The 25,689-nt window shown below is 40.5% G+C and overlaps 1 protein-coding gene across 31 annotated transcripts in view; it reads right to left on the bottom strand.

Moving 5' to 3' along the window:
* DTNA (dystrobrevin alpha) overlaps positions 1-25,689 on the bottom strand; it is a 355,063-nt gene that overhangs the window by 104,260 nt on the left and 225,114 nt on the right. For all 31 annotated transcript variants that reach the window (XM_081790787.1, XM_081790789.1, XM_081790788.1 and 28 more), the window contains 2 exons: positions 22,968-23,035; positions 13,164-13,244 (listed from right to left, as the gene is read on the bottom strand). In XM_081790787.1, coding sequence (XP_081646913.1) covers positions 13,164-13,244; positions 22,968-23,034 — 148 coding nt within the window. In that variant the 5' untranslated portion in view covers position 23,035. The remainder of the gene's footprint in view (positions 1-13,163; positions 13,245-22,967; positions 23,036-25,689) is intronic.

The following is a 25,689-nucleotide window of genomic DNA, read 5'->3' as shown; positions in this document are numbered from 1 at the left end:
TTCTGGGGCACAACAGAAATTACATGGAAAAGAGTAAACTCTGAAGCACCATCTACAGTTTAGACATTATTCTTATTTTTGAGAGAAAACAGGCATTAACATTTACTTTCATAATCCGATAAAACTATAACCTCCCAAGTCTTTCAATTCTTTGCTCCACTTTGTCAGTGATAAAGATGTTTGTCCCTTAATATAAGATTTCTTCTATAATTTCAGGCTTGTTTTTCTCTTTTTTAAAATGTTTTCTTTATTTTTGAGAGAGAGAGAGAGTGTGCTAGTGGGGGAAAGGCAGAGAAAGAGGGAGACACAGAACCTGAAGCAGGCTCCAGGCTCTGAACTGTCAGTGCAGAGCCCAATGTGGGGCTCAAACTCCTGAGCCGTGAGATCATGACTTGAGCGGAAGTTGAACACTTAACTGAGCCACCCAGGTGCCCCTCAGGTTTGTTTTCCTCTTAACGGGTGTGATGATAGAAATCTGTAAGAGACTGTACCAGAGTGATGACTAGTTTAGTTGACTTCCAGATCAACTACTCATCTTGAAATTCAGAAAGCCTCAGCTCATAAGAAGAAAAGAATATGTCAACGTGTCACTAACTTATCATACATCTATTGCACATACAGGCATTAACATACAGAGGGAGACGGCCATATGCTTATACATCCAGAGCTGGGAAAGGAAGCAAGAAATGAGATTCCATCACATTTTGAAAAGAAATGAAATCCAACCAGTAATTTTAAAGATTCTACGATACATTATGCTTGATGTTAGAGGGGACTAAACAAAATACGAGAGCCTGGGATTGTAGTTCCCACGGGCAGAGACATGTTCAGATGGCCTAACCGAACATCAGGATGAGACACTCTGTCATCAAAGGGCCACATCCATAGAACAGATTAAAAAACAAAACAAAACAAAACACTACTGGAGTTCAAAATACAGTGATGCTATGCAGGCTGGAAACTTTGGAAAGGTGTAGAGGAGGAAGAGGTAGGGCTCGAGTTGGTTTCTGAATCACAGCAGGATCTGACACATAAAGATGAGTTGGGGAGGATACTCCGGGAAGAAGATGATCTAGTGACTGAGAGCAGAGAACAATGAAGGAAGAAGGCGCAACCAGGTCTTGCACTGACCTGACTGGGCCAGTAGAGTTTACATGCTGAGTGTACTAGGAAGCAGGGTCTGTCACTTTGTAACCTTTCCTATTGTTCATTATTTGACACTTGTCTAATTTTTCAGTGAGCAAACAGATCGAGAATTTGCATCCCGTGAAGTTTCATACTAAGTTTCATTTTCAAAATACCTAATGTGAGCTAATTCCCATCCCTGTCTACAGCCAACCAGTCCAGTGGTGAAAATCAGAAGTGCTCTTTGGAGCAGCGAGTGCGTCTCGAACTGTGGCCCCCGATTCCACAAGTCTGGAATTTGGCCAGGGTATCCCCAGGTTTTGGCTGTTCCTTAGGTGATTTTGAAGAGCAAGGATGTTTGGACCACTGCAAGGGAGCATGACTTAACGAGACAAGAGACAGGAAGAAGAGGAAATGGATGTCTTGAGCCAGGGGAATTCATATAAAAGGTATCACAAGAATCCCGGGAAAATTGTGGTCAAGAAAGCCTTGTGCAAATTAGCCGGTCATTAAGATTTTCTCAAATAAATAATTTATTTTTATGTCCTACCAGGTCTTTGATCATGACAAAATAGTGTTTAAAAAGCTAGTAGGGAAGAGAAATTCAATTCAGTTGCATGCTTTACCAGGGTCAACAAATGCATTTTCATGTGATTACACTGAAGATATTAGCCACCTTGACCAAACATGGAGTTGGGAAAGAAAATGTTAATAAAAGACAAGTTTTGTATTTGATTTCCATTCATGAGCCATGAGCTGCATCTTTCTAAAATACGAATCTGAACAGCATTTGAGTAGCTCACCAAATTATTTTATGCTTCCAAAGTCAACATCTTCCTTGCTCCCACAGTATACCTTTATCACCAAGATGGTTCTCTTTGTTAAGGATCCTTGGAGAGAATCATCATAGCTTACAAAGATCACATTTTAGTTTTACTTTTAGTTTCCTGGGGAAGGTGCATGACAGAATAGAAAGGGCTTCAAGAAAAGGCCTACAACACATTTTTGGTGTAAAATCAGATAGGATATCATGCCAATCCTCAAAGGCCCTGGGAGTACATCTACTGCCTATTAGGAAAAAGTATTCAGTTTTTCCTTAAATTGTGTTTGTAGACCAGCATCATTATTCAAAATGAGGTATAATAATTGTTGGCTCAATAGCTGTCATACTGTAAATTAAATTTAACTAAATTCAATTGAGCAAGCATTTATTAAGCCTATTATTTTCCAAAGTATTGTACCAATGATTGTAAAAATAATAAGAGAAAGTAAATGAAAAGAAAGATCTGAACAATAACTAATTTCTCACTGCCAGCGTTTAACTTTGTTCGGAATATATTTAATAACTTTAGAAGCAGGAAGATTTAGTATCTTATCTCCTTTCTGGGTAGTCATTTTAGCCTTCACTACACGGTTTGTTTCTTCGATGTCCCTTTAGCATTCCCTACATTGTAGTGCCCTAGTTTGGGCTTTTACTGCCTTCTACTTAGATTTTTACAGTAAGACTTAGTCATCGCCAGTGTATGCCCTTTTCCATCTGCCCTACGAAATGGTATAAGTCCCAGCTCTGGCTATGCCAGTCTCCATTGCTTATCGAGTAAAATCCAAGCTTCTAAGCTTGAAAACCAATGTTTGAACTCCAGTCTCCCAATCTTTAACCTCATTTCCTACTCATTTCCAGCTTTTTCCAAGAGTCTTATGACCCAGACATGTTGGGCTTCTTATAATTCCAGAATGTGCCATTGGCTTTCTTGCACTGGCTTTATACTCTTCATCAGGTGCACTCTTCATTTGGCTGTCTTTCAAAGCATTACATACATGTGTGCCCGAGGAGGCCCCAATACCTTTATGTGGAACTATGCTCTCCCATTTGTTGCTCCTGGATAACGTCATATATCAGATCATTCATGACACTAAATTTCCCACAGTTATTAATGGACAGGCTGTTCCCTCCACTTTTTAAAAATATTTATTTATTTATTTTAAAAGAGAGAGAGAGGGAGAGCAAGAATTCCAAGCAGGCTCCACGCTGTCAGACACAAGCCCTGATGCAGGGTTTGAACCTACGAACTGGGAGATCATGACCTGAGCTGAAATCAAGAGTTGGACGCTCAATTGACTGAGCCGCCCAGGTGTCCGTCTCCACCTTTTTTTGATAAGCCTTTGACTGAACTTTGGAAGAGAGGAGGGTCTCTGAAATGATGAACTAAATTTTATGGTTAGGGTCATGTATGCTTTTGGGGGAAAGGATCTGTGGCTTTCATCAATTCTCCCAAAGATACATGAGGAGAAAAGTTTAAGAACCACAGCACTAAATTATACTAACTTGAAGACATGTACTCTGTCTTGTTCATCTTTGTATTCCTCAGAGCTACTTGCATAATGCCTTGTTCAAACTGGGTGCTCACTAATGTTTAGTGAATGGAATGGGGTAGAGTGTCTACTCCGTTTGCCAGACCCTACATATAACCTCTAGAAGCTTTCCCTTTACCGCAGCGTGTCAGGAAAGCTCAATGAGACCCATTGAGCATGACTTTGCACAGGACTTTCATTATTCCTTACACACTATGACTTGAACAGATGGCCAGAATCTCAGATGCCAGAGGCCACGTTTCAAGAGAAAGAGCATCCACAAGGCTGGCAACCATGAAGAACAGTCTTCTTCTTTATAGCTCTCAGTTGCTCTCAGTGACCCTGCATCATGTGCCAATGCGGCCATGATGAACACTAACAAAGTGCACAGGGACACAGAAGAGCAGGTAAGGGGCAATCGGCAGGGAAGTGTCACTTTTTTCTGCACTCACTCTGTACCATTTAAGTATATAATTAATTGTCTTTGTGCAATAGGAGTAAAAAATGGGACAGAAATTGAAAATGCATTCGATTGACCCATTCAGAAAATAGTTATGATTCAGTTTCCTAGTGCTTGGAAAATTGTTTGGGAGATACGTTAGCATTTGGGGTGAAGAGATCTCTAGATGGCTAATCAGCAGTACAGATTGTCTGCAGGTATCTTGAATGAAATTAACATGAGAAATGTATCCTTTTAAATTTTTTATTTAATTTTATTTTTTAAAAATATTTTAATGTTTATTTATTTATTTATTTTTAAAGGTTTTTTTTTTTTTAATGTTTATTTGTTTTTGAGAGAGAGACAGAGACAGAGTGCAAGCAGGGGAGGAGCAGAGAGAGAGAGAGAGAGAGAGACACAGAATCCAAAGCAGGCTCCAGGCTCCAAGCTGTGAGCACAAAGCCCAATGCGGGGCTTGAACTCATGAACCACGAGATCACAATCTGAGCCAAGGTCAGATGCTTAACCGACTGAGCCACGCAGGCACCCCTAATGTTTATTTACTTTTGAGAGAGAGAGAGAGAGAAAGAGATTGGGAGGGGCAGAGAGAGAGGGAGACAGGATCTGAAGCAGGCTCTAGGCTCTGAACTGTCAGCACAGAGACTGACGTGGGGCTTGAAATGATGGACTGCGAGATCATGACTTGAGCCGAAGGCGGACGCTTAACCGACTGAGCCACCCAAGTGCCCTGAGAAATGTATCTTTTGAAAAAAAATCTTTAAAAGGCAGAAAACACTAATGAGGAAATGTCCAACACAGAAAACCAAGATACACAGGAGGCAATGTTTCAGACCCCTCTCTTGTATCTTTTCAAAACCTTGGCTCACCTCTTCTCCAGCCCCTGCAGAAGGAACCATCATGGCACAGACTTTGATCAGCTCAGGGCAGCTGCAACCAGACAGCACCTGGCCTCAGGCCCTTGCTCCATACCTTCAATGGAACACCTGGAACCTGCCTAGCACTCACACAAGTGTAACCCAGAAGCACGGGGGTATTAACACTTGTAGGCCCCCCTTGACCAATGCAGGACAGAGCAGCTAGATTAGTACTTCCTCCTTGTGTCCCCTGGCTGGAGAGTTCTGCGGCCTTTCAAAAGGTTCCTTAGAAATTCCTGCATTGTCTGTTGGCTTTCTTCCCTCGTTCCACTTCTGCTCTGGAATGGCAAATGAGCAGGCTTCCACAGAAGCCTTGTTGTGGAGTCTGCTTTCCGGAAAACACGGGCTAATGCGCTGATTCTAGCCAAGTCCCTATAACTGGTTGAACCCTTTCAGAAAATAAATGAGAAGAAAATGGTGATTCTGACCATGTTCAAAAACAGATTCTGATTCTGTGTGGTCAACATAACTTTTTGTCCACTTACCCTTTCCCACAATATGACATCACTTTCTTATTCAGCAGTGTTGGATTTGGGAATTAAAATGCATTATACTTGATCTTACAGTGAGGTTTATTATTCTTGAGAAACTAAGCTGCTCAGGGCTGATGCATTATTAGCTTTGTAGCAGGTTCAGTGGTCCATATGCTTGACCAACATTGCAGGACAGGCTCTCTGTTTACCATGGCATTTGGCTAATACTTGGAAGTTAGAAGCTGAGTTCTCAGATGATTTTACCTGGTGTTTATTCAGGGGAATCCACCTAACATCTCTTATGCTATGCTCTCCTCATCCGGAATGAACAGAACCTTACCGTTCCTGATTAAAAAGGAGGTCAAGTGGAATTCGTAGCCCAACACCATGAATGATCAAAAATAGCTAGACAATTTATTTCAAGAGCTACAGATATACTTGATTTCTTTAACCACCACACTTATAAGTAATTTTTTTTCCCTCAGAAAATGACAGTTTGCTCAGGGGGCTGACAGGCTACATATAAGCTTACATAGCGAAGTTTTACAGCATATCTACTATTTGATACTCACAAAATCTGAAGATTTCTAAAAAATAGACCATATCATTAGATTCTAAACTTGAGGTTCTTCTAATACTCTTCTAATACTAATTTATACACTAAGGAATATTATCATACTTCCCCCCCCCATGGTCTAGAATAATGCTTGGCATGCAGCACACCTCAGTCCACATTTGTTGGGTGAGTAAATAAATGAGTGACTGCTGGTAACACCAACAAAATGTGAACACAACTCCTTGGTTTAGTTGTCATGGATCACAGGTGCGGTTATGTGGGAGTGGCCACTATTCTATCCTTGTCCTCCTGACTGTCTTTGGTTTCATCTTAGTGTTTACCAGAGCCCCCAAGGTCCTGGGAGCCAGGCTGTGGGACAGCACCCTCTGGGGGGCCCTTCATTGCTCACTGGCTCTGGGCTGATCCAGTAGGTGCCCATGAACACAGCTTGGCAGACCATAAGGGAAGGCCATTACTTGCTGGATGGGCCTGGGAAGCTTGAAAGGCATTCCTGTGCGCGCATCACTCTTTCCCAATGGGCTGGGGCATTTAAAGATAAGGTTCTTTCCTAAACTGCTAGTGCAAAAGTGTTCGGTTGTCCTGATTTCCTGGTATAATGCAGAAGCAGCAGAAAGGGAAGAAGCTGCTTTAATTAGACCCATATCACATGCACCAGAACCTTAAAGGCATAGCTTTGTGTCTACCAGAAGTGTGCTCTAGTTAAGAGGAAATGACTTTGCCATAGGTCCAGGGTGCCGGGAAAGAAGCTGGGTCTTCATCCAGGGTGCCTGGAAAGGGGCAGGTTCCTCCGTGCAGGGTGCCTGGAGAGGGGCTGGTTCTCCACTGCCATATCACACAGGCATCTTGAATGGTCTTATGTTCTGCTGTCCCCACCAGCTTCGCCCCAGGGAACTTTTAGGAATGTAGTATTCTAGCGCAATGTCCTTCTCTTTATTCTAAACAAGTGTCTAGAAAGAATTTCATCAAGAATGAAAATATGTATCAAAATCACTTGGAACACAGATCATTATGCTCCAAGGTTTTGCCATCTGCCACTTGTTTCCCTAATTGAACATTCCTGCTCTTCCTTGTGACTCTTTGACAGGAAAGAGTCCTATCTCTCGCCTTCAGACATACCTCTTTTGGGATCTGTTCCTATTGCTTGAGATTTTACTTTGGACTTTGGTTTTTCACCCAAGGCTGTCTATGTCATTACCTGGAAAGCAGAAAAGTCCATGATCTTGGGCAGTGTGGTAGGCAGAACCCTAAGATGCCCCCTTCCTCTTCATACCTCCCTGGACAAGATTCCTGGTCCTCAGTGTTGATATACCTTCTCCATTGTTTAAGCAAATGCTAATTCAGGTACTGCTGTGAAGGGATTTTGCAGATGTAATTAAGGTCTCAAATCAGTTGACCTTAAGATAGGGAGATCTTCTGGGTGAGCCTGACCTAATCACTTGAGTCTTTTATTTTTTTATTATTATTTTTAATGTTTATTTTTGAGAGAGAGAGAGAGAGAGAGAGAGAGAGAGAGAGAGAAAGAGATGAGATCGTGTGATCTGGGCATAGAGAGAGAGAGAGACAGGATCTGAAAGAGGCTCTGTGTTGTCAGTGCAGAGCCCGAAGCGGGGCTCAAACTCATGAACCAGGAGATCAACACCTGAACTGAAATCAAGAGTCGGACGCTTAATGGACTGAGCCACTCAGGCGCACCCATAAGTCTTGTAAAAGAGGAGCGTTTTCTCTGGCTGATCCCAGAGGAGGAAGTCAGAGAGACCCACTCTACCTAGCATTGAAGTAGAAGCAAACATCTATGGAGCCACGTGGCAGGGAAGGCAGGCGGCTTGTAGCCTGCTGGGAATGGTCCCCAGCTGACTGTCCACAGGAGTGGAGACCTCAATTCTTCAACCATAAGGAAATGAATTCTGCCAATAGCCAGTTCACTCAGAAGAGAGCCACAGACCCTGTGAGACCCTAGGCTGTGTTTGATTTCTGACCTACGGAAAGTGGAAAGAGTAAGATAATAAATGTGTGTTGTATTAAGTTGCTAAGTATGGGGTAATTTGTTATGTAATGATAGAAAACTGGTACAGGCCACCAAAATCCCACATACTTAAGAATATGGCAGGGAGGAAGAATATGCTAGCACACCCAATCAAAGAAAAACAAATGGGGTATTAGTATTTATTTCTAAAAACATATGTAAAGCCTACTCCTGAAGCATAAGACTAGTCAGTTGGCTGGTGAAAAGTGAATCTAGTGAAGCATACTCATTCACTCATAGAAGAATATTTATTCAGGACACACCACATATATAGCACTCACATGGGTTAATTTCACAAATGCAAACCGGTGTCTGCATTTTTTTGTTGTTGTTGTTGTTCTAGAAACCCTGAAAGAAATTTAGAGCTATTAAAGGCAAAGCATGTGTTCTAACTTTAAATTATAACCAGATGAAGAATACTTATAAAAATGTTTCTTTTATTAGAGGGAAGACATTTGAGAAGCTCTGAAAGCTCAGATACTAATATATACCTTTCCTCTTTCCCTTTTAAGCGAAACTTTAATTAAATTTTAGCTGATATGAGTGACAAAAGGAAAATTCAGACTGTGACCAGAAGAACTAAAGGAAAGTGCCTCCGTACTTTTGTTTCTACTATTAAACAGGAGGGATTTGAGATTTCTGATTTATTTCTCTCATTCTCTTTTATTGTTCATGAACTTAAGGCTGCGTTCCATTGACTCCAAAGTAATTTCTGAAAAATGATCTGCTGACATTACAGGGTATCTGGATCATTAACCATGTCAGCGCTGACCGAGGAAATAATGTTCTGGCAGAAAATAGTTATTTGTTTAAAACAAAGGCTGAGAATGTTGCCATTTCACACATCCTTATGCCTACATGGCATATAGGGTATATATTTTTGTGGAAAGTTCTTAGGAAACCCAGAAGTTAAAGAGAAGGCTGTTGATTAGAAAGCAGTATTAGGAATAGTATGCATATTCTCCATTCAGTCCTATTCCTCCTAGAAAATAAGATTGCCAACTTGCTGCCACCTAATTTTTAGGGGTACAAATTCCTTTGTTCCATTAGGGAATGTGCTAGTCATGGCACGGGGAGGGAGGGTATGACAGTGTGCAAAGATGAAGGGTAAGGGAAAGAAGCTGACTTAAAAATAGATCCCATGGAGGAAAGTGGAAGGAATAAAGAATCTTCTGCTTGAAAAAAGAAAAGATAGGGCACCTGGGTGGCTCAGTCAGTTAAGTGTCCAGCTCTTGGTTTTGGCTCAGGTCATGATCTCATGGTTTGTGAGTTTGAGCCCTGCATTGGGCTCTGTGCTAGCGTGGAGCCTGCTTAGGATTCTCTCTCTCTCCCTTTCTCTCTGCCCCTCCCCTGCTCACGCTGTCTCTGTCTCTCTCAAAAATAAATAAACTTGAAAAAGGAGAAAAAGAAAACAGAAAAGATGGCTTCTCACAATTTTTGTTTTCTTTTTGATGGTTTTTTTTTGAGACACACACACACACACAGCCACGCACACACACACACACACACAGCACGAGCAGTAGAGGGGCAGAGAGAGAGGGAGACACAGACTCTGAAGCAGGCTCCAGGCTCTGAGCTGTCAGCACAGAGCCCGATGCGGGGCTTGAACTCATCAACTGTGAGATTATGATCTGAGCCAAAGTCGGCTGCTCAACCGACTGAGTCACCCAGGTGCCCCACAATTTTTCTTTTATAACAGAGGTTGGTAAATATCTTTTGTGTGTGTGTGGACAATGGGGCACTACTGTATTACATAGTAATATTATGTAGATTTTACGATGGCATATATATAATAAGAGAAAAATTTATACAATGATGAAATTAAAAATATAATAATGGAGTGTGATTTTTTTTTTTAATGCTTGTCTGCCAATGAGAAGACTGGAATTTTTGTGGGGAGGGATAACATTTTGCTTAACAGGGATTATAAGTAGCATTCCCTATTCTAAAATTATTAAAAATATTCATCTGTAAAAACTCCTATTTCACAGTCTATACAAAAGTTAGGGCTGCATTTAGTGCACAGGCTACAGTTTTCTAGCCTTTTATAATGGAGGCTTTTTAGAATCCTGGGAACCAGTTATTCTCAGCATCCATCAGGAATTGTATTAAAGGGAATGAACATGAATGGTGGTGATAGGAATCAGTGCTCTATATGGGAAACCATAAAGAGAGTAGGCAAGGGCTGTGGGGACAGAAATACAGGGAATTCACTAACCCTTCTGATATCTGCAATCAGATAGAAAACAAATCTCTTAAAAGTCTATATCCAGACAATATTTTTTTGTAGGCGATGACTTTACAAGTGTCAGTTTTTATGTTTTTCACCTCTATTATGTAGCTTGTAAGTTTAGTTTTGTTAATATACAAAATCAATTTTACCTGTAAATAAGGTCTGGACTGAAAAATAACCTGTTCTCCATTAAAGTCCATTGATTTCTATGAAGTAAATGCTATGTAAGAATTTCCAATAAAGCAATGTACTTACAAACACACTACCTGGACTTTTTGTTCTTATTGCTTTCATTGTAGAGTAAAACTCCATTACAAACTACAATTATTTATGGTGGATTATGTTTTATTGCAGACAAAAATGACCTTCCTCTAAGGGGGGTAGGTTCAACGTTGACTGATATTATGTCACATAAACATCAGGTCCTGGTTATCTTAAAAAGAAGGCTCTACCTTTAAGATAAAACAGACTCAGCTGCGTTAGCATTTTGCAAGCCCCTCAAGATCACGACTGTTTTATTTATTGTCAGGAAGGAAAACTCAGCAAACACATGTTGTATGTGCATGTAACGCTTCTGCTCAAGGTGGAAATGATTTTATAAAGCAGCTTCATTTAGCATCCAAAACCTGCTCATTTCTCTCCCTTAAGCCTTAGTTTTGTATAGTTTGTATAGAACGTAATTTTTTCCTCATCTTAAAATAGATGAAGTTTGTCAGGCATAACACTTCCCTGTGTAATGTCCACTAACTCTTTAAGAATCAGGCTAGATGTCTCCCTCTGCAGGGAACTCCTCTTACTGGCCCTCACACCCAGGTAGGGCACTGCTTCCCTGGTGCTCCCACAACACTGCACACATATCCCTACCATTACACTTCCACACTGCGTTAGGAGTCTGTTTAAAATTCCATCCACCCAGTCAGACTTGGGGCAACTTTAAGGCAGAGAGCGTGTCTTACTCACATTGCTTCATCCCGGGCACCTAAGCATGGTGCTGAACACACAGGAGGAGCTCGTTATAAGCTTTCTAAATTAAAAGGTAAATGAATGGGTGCACTGAGAGTCAACTGGGCAGGTATGAAAGTTCTATTTCCACCCAGGGATGGACTAGCACTGTTTTCCCCGAGATCAATGTGACAATGACATGATGCTGGATGCAGGATAAGGATGAAGACCAGAAAAGAATAGGAAGAGGAAAAGGAGATGCCCCAGGAATGAGAAAGGGCCATGACCTGAGAGCAGCAGGAAAGCAATGTCACCCCGGGGTGGCAGGAGCCAGTTAGGGCCTTTGTGATGTTGGCTGCAGGGGTGGTTGTCAAATCACTGATTCTTTTTTTCTTCTCTCTCTCCCTCCCTCCCATCCCCCTCTCCCTCCCTCCTTCCCTCCCCCACCTTCCTTCCTTCCTTCCTCCCTTCCTTCCTTCTTTCCTTCCTTCTCTTTATTATTTACTTTTTAGTTCACCCCTATGATTTTGTAATACCTTTTTGCAATTTCCCGTCTCTGCTGAAAGACCTGAGGGAACTCTGCTTGGCAAAGCTCTGAGGACAGAATTCTTGTCCCTGCTCCTTCTCCTCACCCTTCTATTTTAAGGACCATTGAGTGATAATGAGGAAATCACGTGGGAGGATTCTATCACTTTTTCATTGCCGAAAACATGGAGATTTTTCCTTGTGTTTTAATATGGGTGGTGGGGTTGGGGAGGTGGGGGGAGAAAAGCTTTTCTTTAATGTGAGCCTCTTCCTTGTCCTCAAAAGACCTTTTATAGACTCATCAGTGCCCAGGGCTGCAAGGGCATCCACAAATTCCTTCCTCCATCTGTAGTGTGCAGTGTTCTTCTCATTGCCTCCCCACTTTTTTTTTTATTGGTTTAGCTTCCTGAAAGGAGTCAAACACGTCTTCAATATTTTGCTGATCTGTTTTTACTCCTTTGTCATCCTGCACCAAACTTCAGCCCCGTGTCCAGCCACTGAGGCTGAGGAATAAACTGTAGACAAGCAACTTGAAGACCAAATACACATTGCCCACGCCATTAGTAATGATTTGCTGTAAGCCAGGAAGCCTGGGGCTGGGGCTGGCCTGCCCAGGGCCCCCAAGAAACACCTGCTGGAGACTCGGGGAGGGTAGAGGTGTGGAAACGGCTGGTTTCTACGTTCAATGTTCGTAATCCCTAGGCCACTTATTCAAAACTGTGTATGTACTCAGGGGAACATTATGGTTTTCATATTTCTAATCCATTCAATACTAATTAGAAAATAAGAACAGTTATTAATTTTTATAGCAGACAGTTTACAAAAAGAAAAGAGTAAGTTCATGTACAGGAAATATGAGGCCATTTTTCTCTCCAACAGAAAATGGATGGGGTGTGATATGATGGAAGTGACGGTGCAGCAGAAGATGTAAAGGGCTCCCTGTGATTAGTGATCTAGCTGGCCGCTGACATTTTAAAATTTGGGAAAAAGATGAAGTAAGTCCCTTTGTTTCTTAAAATATTACTGCCTCTTCTCTTCCTGTTGTCTGATGTAGGCAAATGTAGTCAATACTCTGAAACAAAGTGCTAATTTTGTAGCTTCACAAAGAAAATTCTATGTGTTCCAGGAGCTTGTAAACATTCTCCTATACTTGCAAAGGACACACAAATACAAAGAGGACTTCATATTCGGTATTTTATAAAGTTCTTGGAAGCCATTTTGATGGCACAGCATCGACACTACCAAGGCTACGGAAGAGAAGAAAAATATCCACCCAGATTTAAACCATTCCAAGGACAGGAAGTTGGACACATCTAGAGGCTTATCCATTTCAATACTTCAGCAGTTAAGAGCAATTCAGCCTTCAGAATTACTTACGAATAGTCTCTCTACCTTCTGCGTATCACAGTACTCTTTTTATTGTTGTGTAAACATATTTTTTTTATCAACACTTAGGAGAAAAACAGTTTTAATAAACTATAACAAATGTAAACGGTAGGATTCATGAGGGTAATTAGTCCAAACAACTGGCATACTTACAGTTGCATTTCTTCTGCACAAACCTAAGCTTGCATGCTGTTCTGTAGGTGGAGAGTCGGATACGGTCCAGATCTTGAGCCCCTGGTGGGGGGGAGAAACGTACACATATGGTATGCCATGTGTGTGGAAAGGGATTTATAATATTTACAAAGAAAGCAACTGCAGATATAACCCATTCACTTCATTTGATTTTTACTTTTATTAGAACACAAACACGACTTTAAGACTTGAAAAGGTCTGGCCTCACACCCCTCAAATACTAGGGGAAAAGAACACAAGTATCCAACACGGGAGATGAGGTTGTCAACCATGTTTGTGGGCCAAGGAACACAGCCTCAGCCCTGCGGTGTCTGCCGCTTCTGAGAACAATCTAGTCAAGCTGTGACTTAACCAGCAAGATGACAGCACTATCATCCAATAACCATTTTAGATGCGTGGTGATTGGTCATCAGAATACGGCTGTGAGGTGAGTACTTGCTGAAAGCTGGGCCTCTTTGCTGTGTGACTAATTGCTTTTAGAAACCTCAGTTTTCTCATCTGGAAGATGGGGGTGATGATACTACTACTAATTATTTTACAGAATTATGAGGATACATGAGTGACTATAATTAAGCACAGAGGGCACTGCCTGGCACGTAGTTCGAGCTGTGTAAGTATTCATTAGTATTACTAGGGTCTATCCTGCAAACCTGCCTGTCAACCTCACAGGAGACTTTCTAAAAACAACCACTACTCTTTTTTATACCGGAGCTTCCATTTCCTCTCTAACATGGAAGTACGTGTTCCCCATATTCTTCAACTACTTTCCTCATTCTACTCTTCCTCTCAAGAATCCAGCATGGTTTCTGATGCTCACAGCACCAGGTCTGAATGTTCTGCTCAGAATCCAAGCTCTTCCCATGCCACCTACCCAACGGTATTTCCCACCACCCTCTACCCAGGACCTCTGCCCGGCTTGGGCGAGTCTCCACACAATGCCCTGCAGATGGGCTCTTTGTCCCATTCACACCAGAGATCCTGGTGATCCTCCCACCCTTCTCTGAATGGGCTCATCTCTAGACTGTGTCTAAGACAAAGCAGACTTTCAACAAATGTCTGTTCTTTTCTGCTTCTCAATATTTGCCATTCGTTAAGCCCTGTTTATGGTTCATAACAGATATAAAGGCAGAGAGCTATTTTTGACATATATTGAACTTCACCAGTAAAAGTGCTACATGAATGCTTCAAAATATAATAGGGCAGCAAGTAAATGAGCTGGCCTAGAAGTAATTATATTGGGAGGCCAATTAAGTGCTTTTCTAATCAAACTCGGGATGAATTAGCATGTGTCCTGCACTGAGAGCATCAACATTCCCTTGATTCAAACTGATCTCTTTAGATTCATTCACAAATGATACCAATACTCCTATTGCTTTATAGTTTTATGAGGCAGATCATTAAACATTCATTCTTATGAGAGTTTATTACTTGACAAACAGGCTCATTGATACTGAGTTCCTGAAGAACCAAAGAGAGAGGGCTTAACCCTCACCCAGTGCAGGAATTCTCCTCAACGGAGAATGTTCTCCGTTTAGGGACAGGTAGACAATGGCCATAGAAGATTATTTCCAATGACAGGAATGATTATCACTTGTGAAAATAAATGAGCTTTAGAGTCAGTAAGCCTTAATCTGTCATTTCCCAGTTATGTGAACTTTGACAAGTTTTTACTTGGTCTCTGATTTCTTCATGTATATGGAGATAACAGCATCAGCTTTACCAGCTGGTAACCTCTGAAGCTTGTATATAGTGAGCACCTACTAGCAGGTGGGACTCCTAAAACGGTTTCCTGTACATTTCCTTAGCAACAATAAGTGATAGAAATTTCTTTTTTATATTTGAGCTTTAATTTGCCTCCTCATAAGTTCAATCCACTTGATGAGAAGGTTTGCTTCTAGCCACTTGATAATTTATTTCTCACACATTGGGAAGCACCTTGATTAGCATCTTCATTACCATCTGAAGGCTATGTAGAAAAGCCCCTGCCGTTGAGGAGTTTAAAGTTTGGGGGGGGGGGGGAATATAACCTCTTGACCTTTTGACATTGGAGTGGTTCAACTCCATAACCCTTGCAAGCACAATGCCTACCACAGAGTGAGGCCTACAATAGGGCTTCAATACGTGGATGTTGCTATCATTATTCTCTATTATCATCAGACAGTTTTGAGACCTTCATCCATTCTGGTCCTTCTGCTCTATGGATGGCTCATATCTCATTGAAGTGAGATATACAAAATTAACCCAAATTTGCCTCCTCTGTATAGAATATATAGAAAGCAATCATGACCAGTTTTGATAGGGACAATTATGAATGCAATTAATTTTTTTTTTATTTTACAAAAAGAGAGAGAGAGAAAATGGGAGAGGGGGCAGAAGGAGAGAGAGACAGACAGACCGAGAGAGAGAGAATTTTAAGCAGGCTCCATGCTCAACACAGAGCCTGATGTTGGGCTCGATCCCAAGACCTTGGGTTCATGACCTGAGCCAAAATCAAGAGCTGGGACGCTCAACTGACTGAGCCACCCAGGCACCCCACGAATGCAATTGTAGAAAATAAATGGCTCGTTCCTCTAGTTCTTTTCATTAAAAAGCTGAAAAAAATCATATGTATTTACATATGATCACATCTTTTCTATTTTCTACTTAAATGTTTATTTGGAGGCTGAAGATAGGACTTCATGTTTATCTGGTTAGTTTCTTTTAATTTTTATCTCATGCTTGTAATTGTCCTGATAGTTTTAAAAATTTTGATTTTGCCACTGGCATTTCCAAGGGCCTTCCCAGTTTTGTGTCCTCTGTAAATCTGAGAGGCTCATTTAGAAACTTAATTCTCTAGGGTTCTGGATAACCAGAGACAGAGAGACTATCAGAAATACCTGAACACTAAATCTGCCTTTTCCCCTGATGAGGATGTACTTTTACTGATGCTGAGCTTGGCTCAACAGTCAAGAGAGTCTCAATATCTGAAAATAATCCTTTAAAAGAAGACATTAGGGACATAGATTAGTTGCGTGAGTTCTTTAAGAATAATGATAATCCGCAGGTATAAAAGGGCTGTGATGCAGCAGACAATTAAATGTCTTAGTTCCAGCAAAACTTTATCCTCTAAGGACAGAAATACTAGCTCCTCTGCACCTCCCTCTCATAGAGGCTCTAGGGGCAATTTGGCAAAGGTGCACCTCTCCTACATGTAGTAATGATGATGCTTAGGGACGGGAGTGCACTGACTGTTCTCCCCTGCCCTATCATGATGTGGACTTAACTGACCCTCTTTTTGTTCAAGAATCAGGAAGGGGTCTGAGGGTCTCTTGATGTTTCCTATTTGTATAAGTTCCTCCTGGCTGAAGTTCAAAGGGGACGCACCTTGCACAGACCATGTAAGTGGCAACCACAGGATCCATCTGGATTCTGGGACCCAAAAATGCTGAGCTGAGACATGCTGCACAGGCTCTTGCTCTGCTTATCCCCCTTATTTAAAATATTTATTTGTCCCACCCCCAATAAACCAGAAACTTAATTCAGTTTTACATGGGTAGTCTCTTCTTGAAAGTCTATAAGTTTGTAGTTTGCCTTGGGAGTAGTTGCAGGTCTTCTGTGTCCAAGTTATTGGTTAAAACCAAGCACCTGAAGAGGGCCACACATAGACTCTTCTAGTATGCTACTAGAGGCTGCCTTCCAAGTTGATTGACCCATTGCTTATTCCTGCAGATATGGTCACAACACCACCTATAAATCAACCTAATTGTATGGCAGACTGACTCACATCTCCAACACATGCACAACATAAGAGACTTTGTCAGTTTCTTGTTGAATTAAGGTTCATTTTTATGCTATAGTGTTTTCCTGAGCTAGCAGTCTAGGAGCCTTATTAAAAAGGGAAATTAGCTGACTTAATTCCTTTATAAAAAAGATAGAATTTGAATAAATGCATAAAGAAGTCAATAGAGCAATCCTTGTTCTTAGCATGTTGAAATGTCTAGGATTAGCACTATATTTTTTCCATGACCTGAAAATGAATCCATCTTATCATAAAACCTACAAGTTCATACCCTAGACTCTCAGGAATCCATATTCTTCCTTCTTAATAAAAAATGAGTATAGCATTTCCCTATTTTTAATTTTTTTGCAATGGTCTCATTATTTCTGAAAAAAAATGGATGATTATTTTTCCCTGTATTATTGTATCACTGGGATATAATTCTTTAAAACATGCAGATTCAACTCATTTAAATAATACCTTAGATTTGCTTCATAATTATACAGAAGGGACTGGGGCTAAATAATTAAGGGCAGAGATGAATATTACTGTCTCCACTTCTTTATATATTTGAAACTTTTCATAATGAACATTTAAAGCTAACCCACTTAAGGCAATTTGATGCTCTTGTATCTTGTCTTCCAATCTCTCATATCCACGTCATACTTGGAAGAAAGTGATAAAGACAAAAACAAAGATGCAGTTAAGAAATTCTGATTGATCACACTGTTATCTCCTACAAATCCTGTTTTTCCTTTATTTTGTTCTTCCTTTCAAGATTTTTCTCTGCTCTTCCTCCTTGTCCTTCCTTTCCTCCTTCTTTCCCTCTCTTCCTTCCTCCTACCTCTTACATTCTTTCCCTCCATTCGTCCATCTATCTATGTATCCAACCAACCAACCAACCAACCTGTCTTACCTACTTCTTGGCTTTAGTTTTATTACATTCTAATAATTTTTAAAATTTTTGTAATTTTTTTTTGAGAGACAGACACAGTGTGAATGGGGGAAGGGCAGAGAGTGAGGGAGACAGAATCTGAAGCAGACTCTAGGCTCTGAGCTGTCGGCAAGAGCCCGACGTGGGGCTTGAACCCATGAACCATGAGATCATGACCTGAGCTGAAGTCTGACACTTAATCGACTGAGCCACCCAGGTGCCCCTAGTTTTATTACATTCTAAAGAGTTTCACACAATTAAAGTATATTTTGCCTTTCATGTTTTGATAGCTCATTATAAAGCCTTTTATAAAGTCATTACGATAATTAAATATCTCATTCATTTTTCAAATTTTCTCAACAAATATTTACAGAATAAAGATGAAGCCTATGAAGATTCCATGTCTGAGCTCTTCCATGCTTGCTGATCGTGTGTGTGTGTGTGTGTGTGTGTGTGTGTGTGTGTGTGTGTGTGTGTATGTGAAGTAGAGAGAGTGAGAGAGAGGTAAAGGAGTTAGGGGGTCAAGGATAATGGTCAAATTTCTCTCTTAGGACACTTAGTGGGGGTGGGGAGGCCCTCTCTGAGCCAAGGTACAAACAGGAGGCATAGGTTTGCAGGTGCGTGAATGAAGAGTTCAGTTTTGGGCTTACATGGATTGAGATGCTTGTGGATGTCCAAGTGGAGATATCAGTGGCAGTTGGAGATACAGATATGGAACTCCTGACTATGGAATACATTCTCAGAATTACCAACAAACATAAAATGTAGCAATTTGTCTTAACTGGGCCAAGACTGGGAATATTCTTCTAAGAGAAGACTCTGCATACAGCCATGGGCACTGTTAGTGGAATAAATGGTGAGCCCACCTCAAGCTGTTTCATTAGTAGAAGCCTTGACAGTGAGGAAGCAAGGCTGGAGGGACGCTGACTTTATATGCTGACTATTCTGGATAAGATGGTTCAGGAGAACATGGATGTGGTTTTGAAGGACTCCTTGAAACTTGGGAGCCATGACAATAAAGGTGAAGCCTTGAGAGAAAGTAAAATTGTATATGGAGGGAATTGTTCAAGAACAAAGCTTTGGTATGATCTGGCTTCAGGGTGTCTGGGATTTGCTAAGAGACAGAAAAAGAGAACGGCAGTGGTCAAAAACAGCAGGAGACCAGACTTGGGTGGTGACATCAGAGAGTATTTCCAGGATGGTGACCCATGGTATTAACATCTTAAAGAGGCTGAAGAGAAAGAGAAATGAAGAAGCAAGTGGAAATAGTCCCTGTACCCACCATGGCCTATAGTGGGGTGTGTGTGTGGTGGGCTCACAGCAGTGAGCTCATTCGTGTCGTTGTTTTCAATTTTTGAAATCAATTTTCCTAAAAGTCACAGTGTGCATTGCAAAATCATGCTGTAGGTTCCATTCCCATTAGCCGCGTGTTGACTTGTAGTCCACTTCCTGAAGAACTATCTGCCTTTGAAGGATTCGGGTGTTTTCCAGGTACCTACACTTGCCTCCCTTTGATTTTCCATCCCTCCTCTGTACAGAGGCCAGTGGTATCATTGTGTTTTCTCCTCAGGCCCTTCCTTATCCTGTTAGATAGCCTTCCTTATTCTGAAGGAATGTCTTCCAATCACTCTCCTCTGATTAAAACCTACCTATCCTGTGCCCTGTAGGCTTTTAAACCAACATTTATTCAGCATCTAAAGAGAATGGATTTGAAGGTAGAGGTCTATGGTTTACCTTCCTTAAGCTACCTTAGGAAGCATTCACAACAATGACTGACAAGTTCATAAGTAAGTGTCATATAAGGCCGAGTGATGTCCTCTGAGAGCAGAAAAACAGAGAAGGTGATTTAATTCCAAGAACAATTTATTCTGCTAAAAGCCAATCTGATAAACTTATTTGAGCTGATAAACTTATTTGATGGCTGAAAAGCCAAGGTGAGGATGACATTTACATTTAACTAGTCTTTTTTAGTTTTAATCTAAGGTACCAAATAAACTGATAATTAGGGCATTATAGTGAAGGGAATTTTTGGTTAAGGGCAACCTGTCTAGAATTTCTTTAATCGAAGTTGGTGGCCACAGAGTTAGTGTTTCGTTTTGCTTTTTTTTTTTTTTTCTAATACAAGGCTAGTCGTTTTTTGCTTATATGTGAGTCCACGCTATCCTTAATTTCATTTCTTTGCCATTTCTTTTTGCTTCTGAGGCCTGTGGTTATGAGCTCAGAGTAGATGTTTAATGCATACGTGCTGTAATCACCTGAATTTGCCTAAATTTCTTACCAGTTGTTTTATCAATTATTGTTCTCTGTTCGCTATGTCCTTTGTTCTTTGGCCTTTGTAAGGCTAAGATGCCTTAACATTTCCCTGAGCCTGACTAAATTTCAGACAGGCTTCTTCCTGACTCTAAGCCCCTGAGCTCCTTTTCTCAGAGCATTTACTTTAGAAAACTTTTCATTGTAAATTCTCTGTCTGCCCCTTTGAGAAGTAATCTCCTAGCCTCTCGACAGTTTTACATCCCAGAAATATCTTTCTTAAGGACCTGGGAACCAAACCTTTGAAATGTAATCATTGGAGCAGATCTCCCAGTCTCTGTGGAGGGTAGAAGCTTAACTTCCTAATTGGGACAACTGGCAAACACAACTGATCACCTTCCCCACGAATAATCTTTAGGACTTTAGCAGTATCTCGCTACTAGCTCACTCTGGCATTAAAAACCCTCCTGCCTTCCAGGGAGTTTAGTTCAATCTCCCTTCTCTCGTGTAATAGTCTTGACTGCATTGCATAGTCTTGAATTAAGTCTTCCCTGCCTTAACACCTTCACATGCAATTTTTCTTTGGCATTTGTAATTTCCGAAACAAAAATCGCTTTGGCACTTTCTTTTGCTGTTTAAAAAATAATTATTTCTAGAAAATACTCAGCTGACCAGATTTACAATTTCCTCCTTCTTTTTTAGCTCCCTCACAGATTCTTGGAGGAACTTACTTTCCAAGGCCTGAGGTCAGTCTTCCCTGTTAATAGCTTCCTTGTCGTTTTTTGCAGTCCCTCAGAGAGAGTTGCTGGGGTAACCCATATTATTTTTCAACTATTTCACACATTCTCAGTGAGATCACCTTTCTCTTTTGTATGACCATCTACCTATCGAAATCAATTCTTCCCTTTGAAATCAGCCAGTTGTCTTATCTGGCAGAATCTTGCTGTGGTCATGTCCTACTTAGTGTTGATCTAAATATAATGCTCACGAAAGCATTGTTAAGGTCAGATATGTTTACCTGCTTTTGGCCAACATCTGAGTCTATTATTTAGCATACTCAAGGAAAAAAGATACATCTTTGTGTGGCTTGCTTAACAATTCTGATCACTAATCAGGAGAACTCATAAAATGATTTAAGGGGTGCCTGGGTGGCTCAGTCAGTGAAGCACCTGACTCTTGGTTTTGGCTCAGGTCATGCGTTGAGCTCTGCCCTGCGCAAGTGAGGAGTCTGCTTGGTGTTCTCTTTCTCCCTTTCTCTCTCTCTGTCCATGCCCCACTCACACTGTCTCTCTCAAAATAAATAAATAAACTTAAAAAATAAAAAAAAAAGATTTAATAAAGTACACCATGCATGACAACCTTGAGAAGTTTCTATGAAAAGATAAAGTTACAATTTGGGAACGAATGCACAGTTTTCCTGTCTCACTTGAAAAACTTAGAGCTCTTCTGTTTCTGTGGCTGCAAAACTTATGTCCATCATCCTTTGATTCAGACAACTTTAATACGGAAGACATTTGTGACATATGTATTTGTGCCAGGAATTGCCCCAGGTAGAATTGCCCCAGGAGGAACTGTGACAGGGGACTTAAACTCACATGAGTATTTACAGAAGCATCAAATAAGCACATTTTTAGAATTCTTGCAGTGTGTCGGCTGGTACATCTTTAATGTAACAAGGATAAATTCAAAGCTTTCCTCCAAGGCTTTACCGGTTCGTTATGTTAAATGTTAATATAGTTTTCTTTTTCTGACAAACCACTGGCCCATAATGTATGTGGCTCCTGACTTTCAGTCTAAGACTCTATGGTATGGAAGGACACCTGCGTTGCTTTGCATTTTGTGTAGATGGGCAGCAATAATTAGGTTCCTTCCTCTGTTAGATTTGCATCAACAAAGGTCACAACTCCAGGTGACTGGCCATGCCAGAAGTGAATATACAGGACCAAACTTGGCCTAGGAAATTGGAAGGTCATGGCTGCTATTCTCTCAAGCACTTCAGACGTGTCTCTGAAAGTGGAAAAAAGCAAGGAGCATGATTGAGATTTCTCACATCAATTTTAATTTTCTTTCCTTTTTGTTAGTTCTGATGCGGTCTCGGTGCCTCCAGATTATTGGGAAATGATAAAGGAAAATATGAATCTTATTATCTGGGACTTTCCTTTATCTGCTCCCGACCCTCATTCTTGCCAAATCAGTTCCAATCTTCAGTGGAAACCTAATTTTGTCTAGAGCCTTCTCAGAGAGAAAGGCTTACAACTCATGTCTGCTCATCCTTATTCCCTGTGCAGGGAAGGAGAGATAAAAAGACAATAAGGGAATTGTACTTTTTTCTTTATAAAATTTAATTTGAGGTGGGTGCCCCCACCATGTCAAGTTCTCTTTTTTCCAACATGGACATGTGCTATCATATTGCAGTTAAGACATTCAATAATTCGTTTCACGAATTATATCTTGTGCCTACAATATGCCAGACGGTGTGATAATGAGGGGGCATGAACACAGACTTTAAAATTTTGTGGACTGTATTAATGCCAACACTAAATAGTGGTTATCACGTGTCTGTGTGTGGGTATACATGCGTTCGGCTCAACGAAACTTTTTCCTTCATAGAAAGTATACACTCCAGTAATACATTATGATGATTCACTGACTAGTTTAACTCTTACCTGATAGGAAGCAAAAGTGCCTAAATGTACATTTTATACAAAGAATTTAGGGTTTTAAGGACAAGCACAAATGCCATAAGGATTAAATGGTTATTCCCAGTCTTTCTGTGAGGATTCAATGGAAACTACGTGGTGTTCCTTAAAAATTCCATACTTACTCATCTCTGCAAACAGCTGTCTTCTTTCTGCCATGGTATTTCCTCTTTTCCCACTATCTTCAATCATTCTATGAGACAAAATGGTTATAATGTTATTACCCTCCTGCTAATGAGGCAAACAACCATTTCTATGTAAACACACTTGCTGTAGTTATGCCACACACACCAACTATTTAAAACTGTGTATTTAAAAAGTATAGCTTTACTTTCACTAATTTAAACTGCCACACATATCTTTCCATACACAATGTTGTTGTAATTGTTGGAGGGGTGTAAAATTTTTTACTTTCTAACATAAAAATAACCACAATAGCAGATGACCTTGTGCAAAACTGAATACAACCATCTGCCATCTGTTACGTGACTCATTTCACATATAGTTTCTCTTTCAGTTTTGGGAATCCCTACGAAGAATACAGAACAGATATTATGGATTCCATTCAACAAATGATGAGATTGAGAGTCTCAAAGTGAATGGCGTAGACATTTGGACTCCAGACCAGTTTGCCTTCCGCCATATTCTGCAGGAGGTTGTCCCCATGCACCTCAAATCTCAGTTGACAAGGAGGTCCTTTTCCAAATATTGATCTCTCATTTGAGTGTTTGGAACCTGCAACAGTTTTTCTGTACGTAAAAATTTCATGCGAGGTGGTTAGGTTCACATCTCTCTACTTAACCATAGCACTGTCTGCAGTAACCATTTAAAAAGTACTAGGAAAATGCCAACAGTTAAGACACACAATAAAAAAATATTTAAAAATTAAAATTTGACTTGAGGAAAAAGAAGATAATGAGAAAAGTTAATGGAAATGTTGTTTAGCCCAATAGACTTTAGAGGACTTTGGGCTAAATAGTAAAGGCTTTATAGGTTGGTGGAGTTGATGTTTTATTATACTGAAACTTTTAAAAACTAAAGTTTCCTCTCTCATACACTCAATGCATATACACATATACCAACATGTTTTGATTCTCAGGCATGGTAAACAGAAGGCACAGCTGATCTTTTTGCCTCCCTTTAATGGACCCTGCTCTTTCTCTGTCTATGCTATTTTTTGGTCTGGACTCTCTCTCCCTGTGCCCAGCTAATCTGCAATAACCCATCAGCTCTTGGTTTAGGTGGGTCTTCCTCTGAAATTCTTCCTAACTCTCTATGATTGGCTGGGTTTGGTGCCTTTCCTCTGAACCTCCACAGCCTGCTTGCTTTCCCTTTTTTTCTCAATGCTGAAAATTCACTTGATAAATCTTTATTGAGTGCCTTCTATACTTCAGGAATCACATTAAGTTCTGGGTATACAGTGATCAAGTCAGACAGAGTTCCTGCCCCTCAAGTGTTTATACTCTAGTGGGGGGTGGGGATACAAAAGCATAGAAGCAATGAAACCACAAAGAAGTAATTATAGGCATAGAAGTGGATAGATAGGTGAGTGTGAGAGCCACTGACTACCTGAGGGTAAATATAACAGAACTAGGTTGTAGAAGATGGCTCAAAAGATAATGGGGCTGTGCACAAATAACTCACCTGAGGGTAAAAGACAATATTAGTGGTGACAACCAAAGTGATGTCAGTCAAACTGGTCAAACAGCCTCACCAGCTGTTTCTATGATGGAAGGGTTATTTGCCTACTGCCAGGAAGGGAAAGAAGGACATGGAACAGCCTTGGTTTACAGAGTTAAGGGAGGAGCGTGCTCCCATTCATGATGGGTGATGATGTAACCTGGGTCTGGCCTAAATAATAATTGGAAAAGAGTGGAGTTATTAATGAAGTGTCTTCAATTTGGTAAAAATTCACTGCTGAACACAGTCAGGTACTTTCTTTTTATGATTTTCAATATGCAAGTATGGTGGATATATAGAGATCTGGGGAAAGACACACCCTTCCTGATTCATATAACCCCATCTCCTTTACTCCAGAGGAAGTGGGTAGATAATAATCTTACACTCACAAAATAGTCTGGATACAGTTTCCAATCTTTATTTCAAGAGCTTAGAAGCAGAACCAGAGCAATAGAGAGACAGGGGATAGAACCAACGATACGTTCCTGCATCTGTCTGTATGTTGAAATGAGATGAAAAGAACCTTTAAAAATAAATCACAAAGAATGGCAGGCTGGAAAGTTCTGATGGAAAATATGGGGGAAAGGAAGACTAGGCACCAAACTCACAGTGCTTACTTCCTGAATCCCGCCATTGGTACTGTTTGCGACATCTCTTTCCTAATTAGCTTTTTGTGTCTCTCTGTAAGGCCTTTGAAGGCAGTAACTTCAAAAATTCTAAATCCTTCACAGTGCTTAGCAAAATCCAACCAGTAAATGACAGGTCCAGTTAGTATTTTTGAAAAAAAAAAAAAGAATGGAACAAAAATAAATAGAGGAAAAACAGTAAGAGCTAAGTTTGCTCTCCATGAAACAGACCTTCACCTATATTTCCCAAAAGCGACTCACAGAAGAGTTCAGTTCAGATTACACTGGTTTCAGAAATTATTTGAAATGAGAGAAATTAATTTACATCCATTAGGACCTAGGGCCATACATTTTAAAGCAAAATCTTATCTGAGGAAATAGAAGTTGCAAATAGATGTAGACTACACTGGTGTCACCTTTTGGTCTGTTCATCATCATTCTGTGATTAATTAACTCATAAAAGAACCATCATTAGTTACATAATAGGAATTAATTCTCACTTGGAAGTAAAATGCTTACCCTATGAGGACAAGAAGCAGAA

The sequence above is a fragment of the Panthera onca genome, chromosome D3 (assembly GCF_046562875.1).
Source record: "Panthera onca isolate mPanOnc1 chromosome D3, mPanOnc1 haplotype 2, whole genome shotgun sequence".
Classification (NCBI taxonomy): domain Eukaryota; kingdom Metazoa; phylum Chordata; class Mammalia; order Carnivora; family Felidae; genus Panthera; species Panthera onca.
Note: the sequence above shows the minus strand (reverse complement) of the source record. Positions and strands in the feature narration are given on the sequence as shown.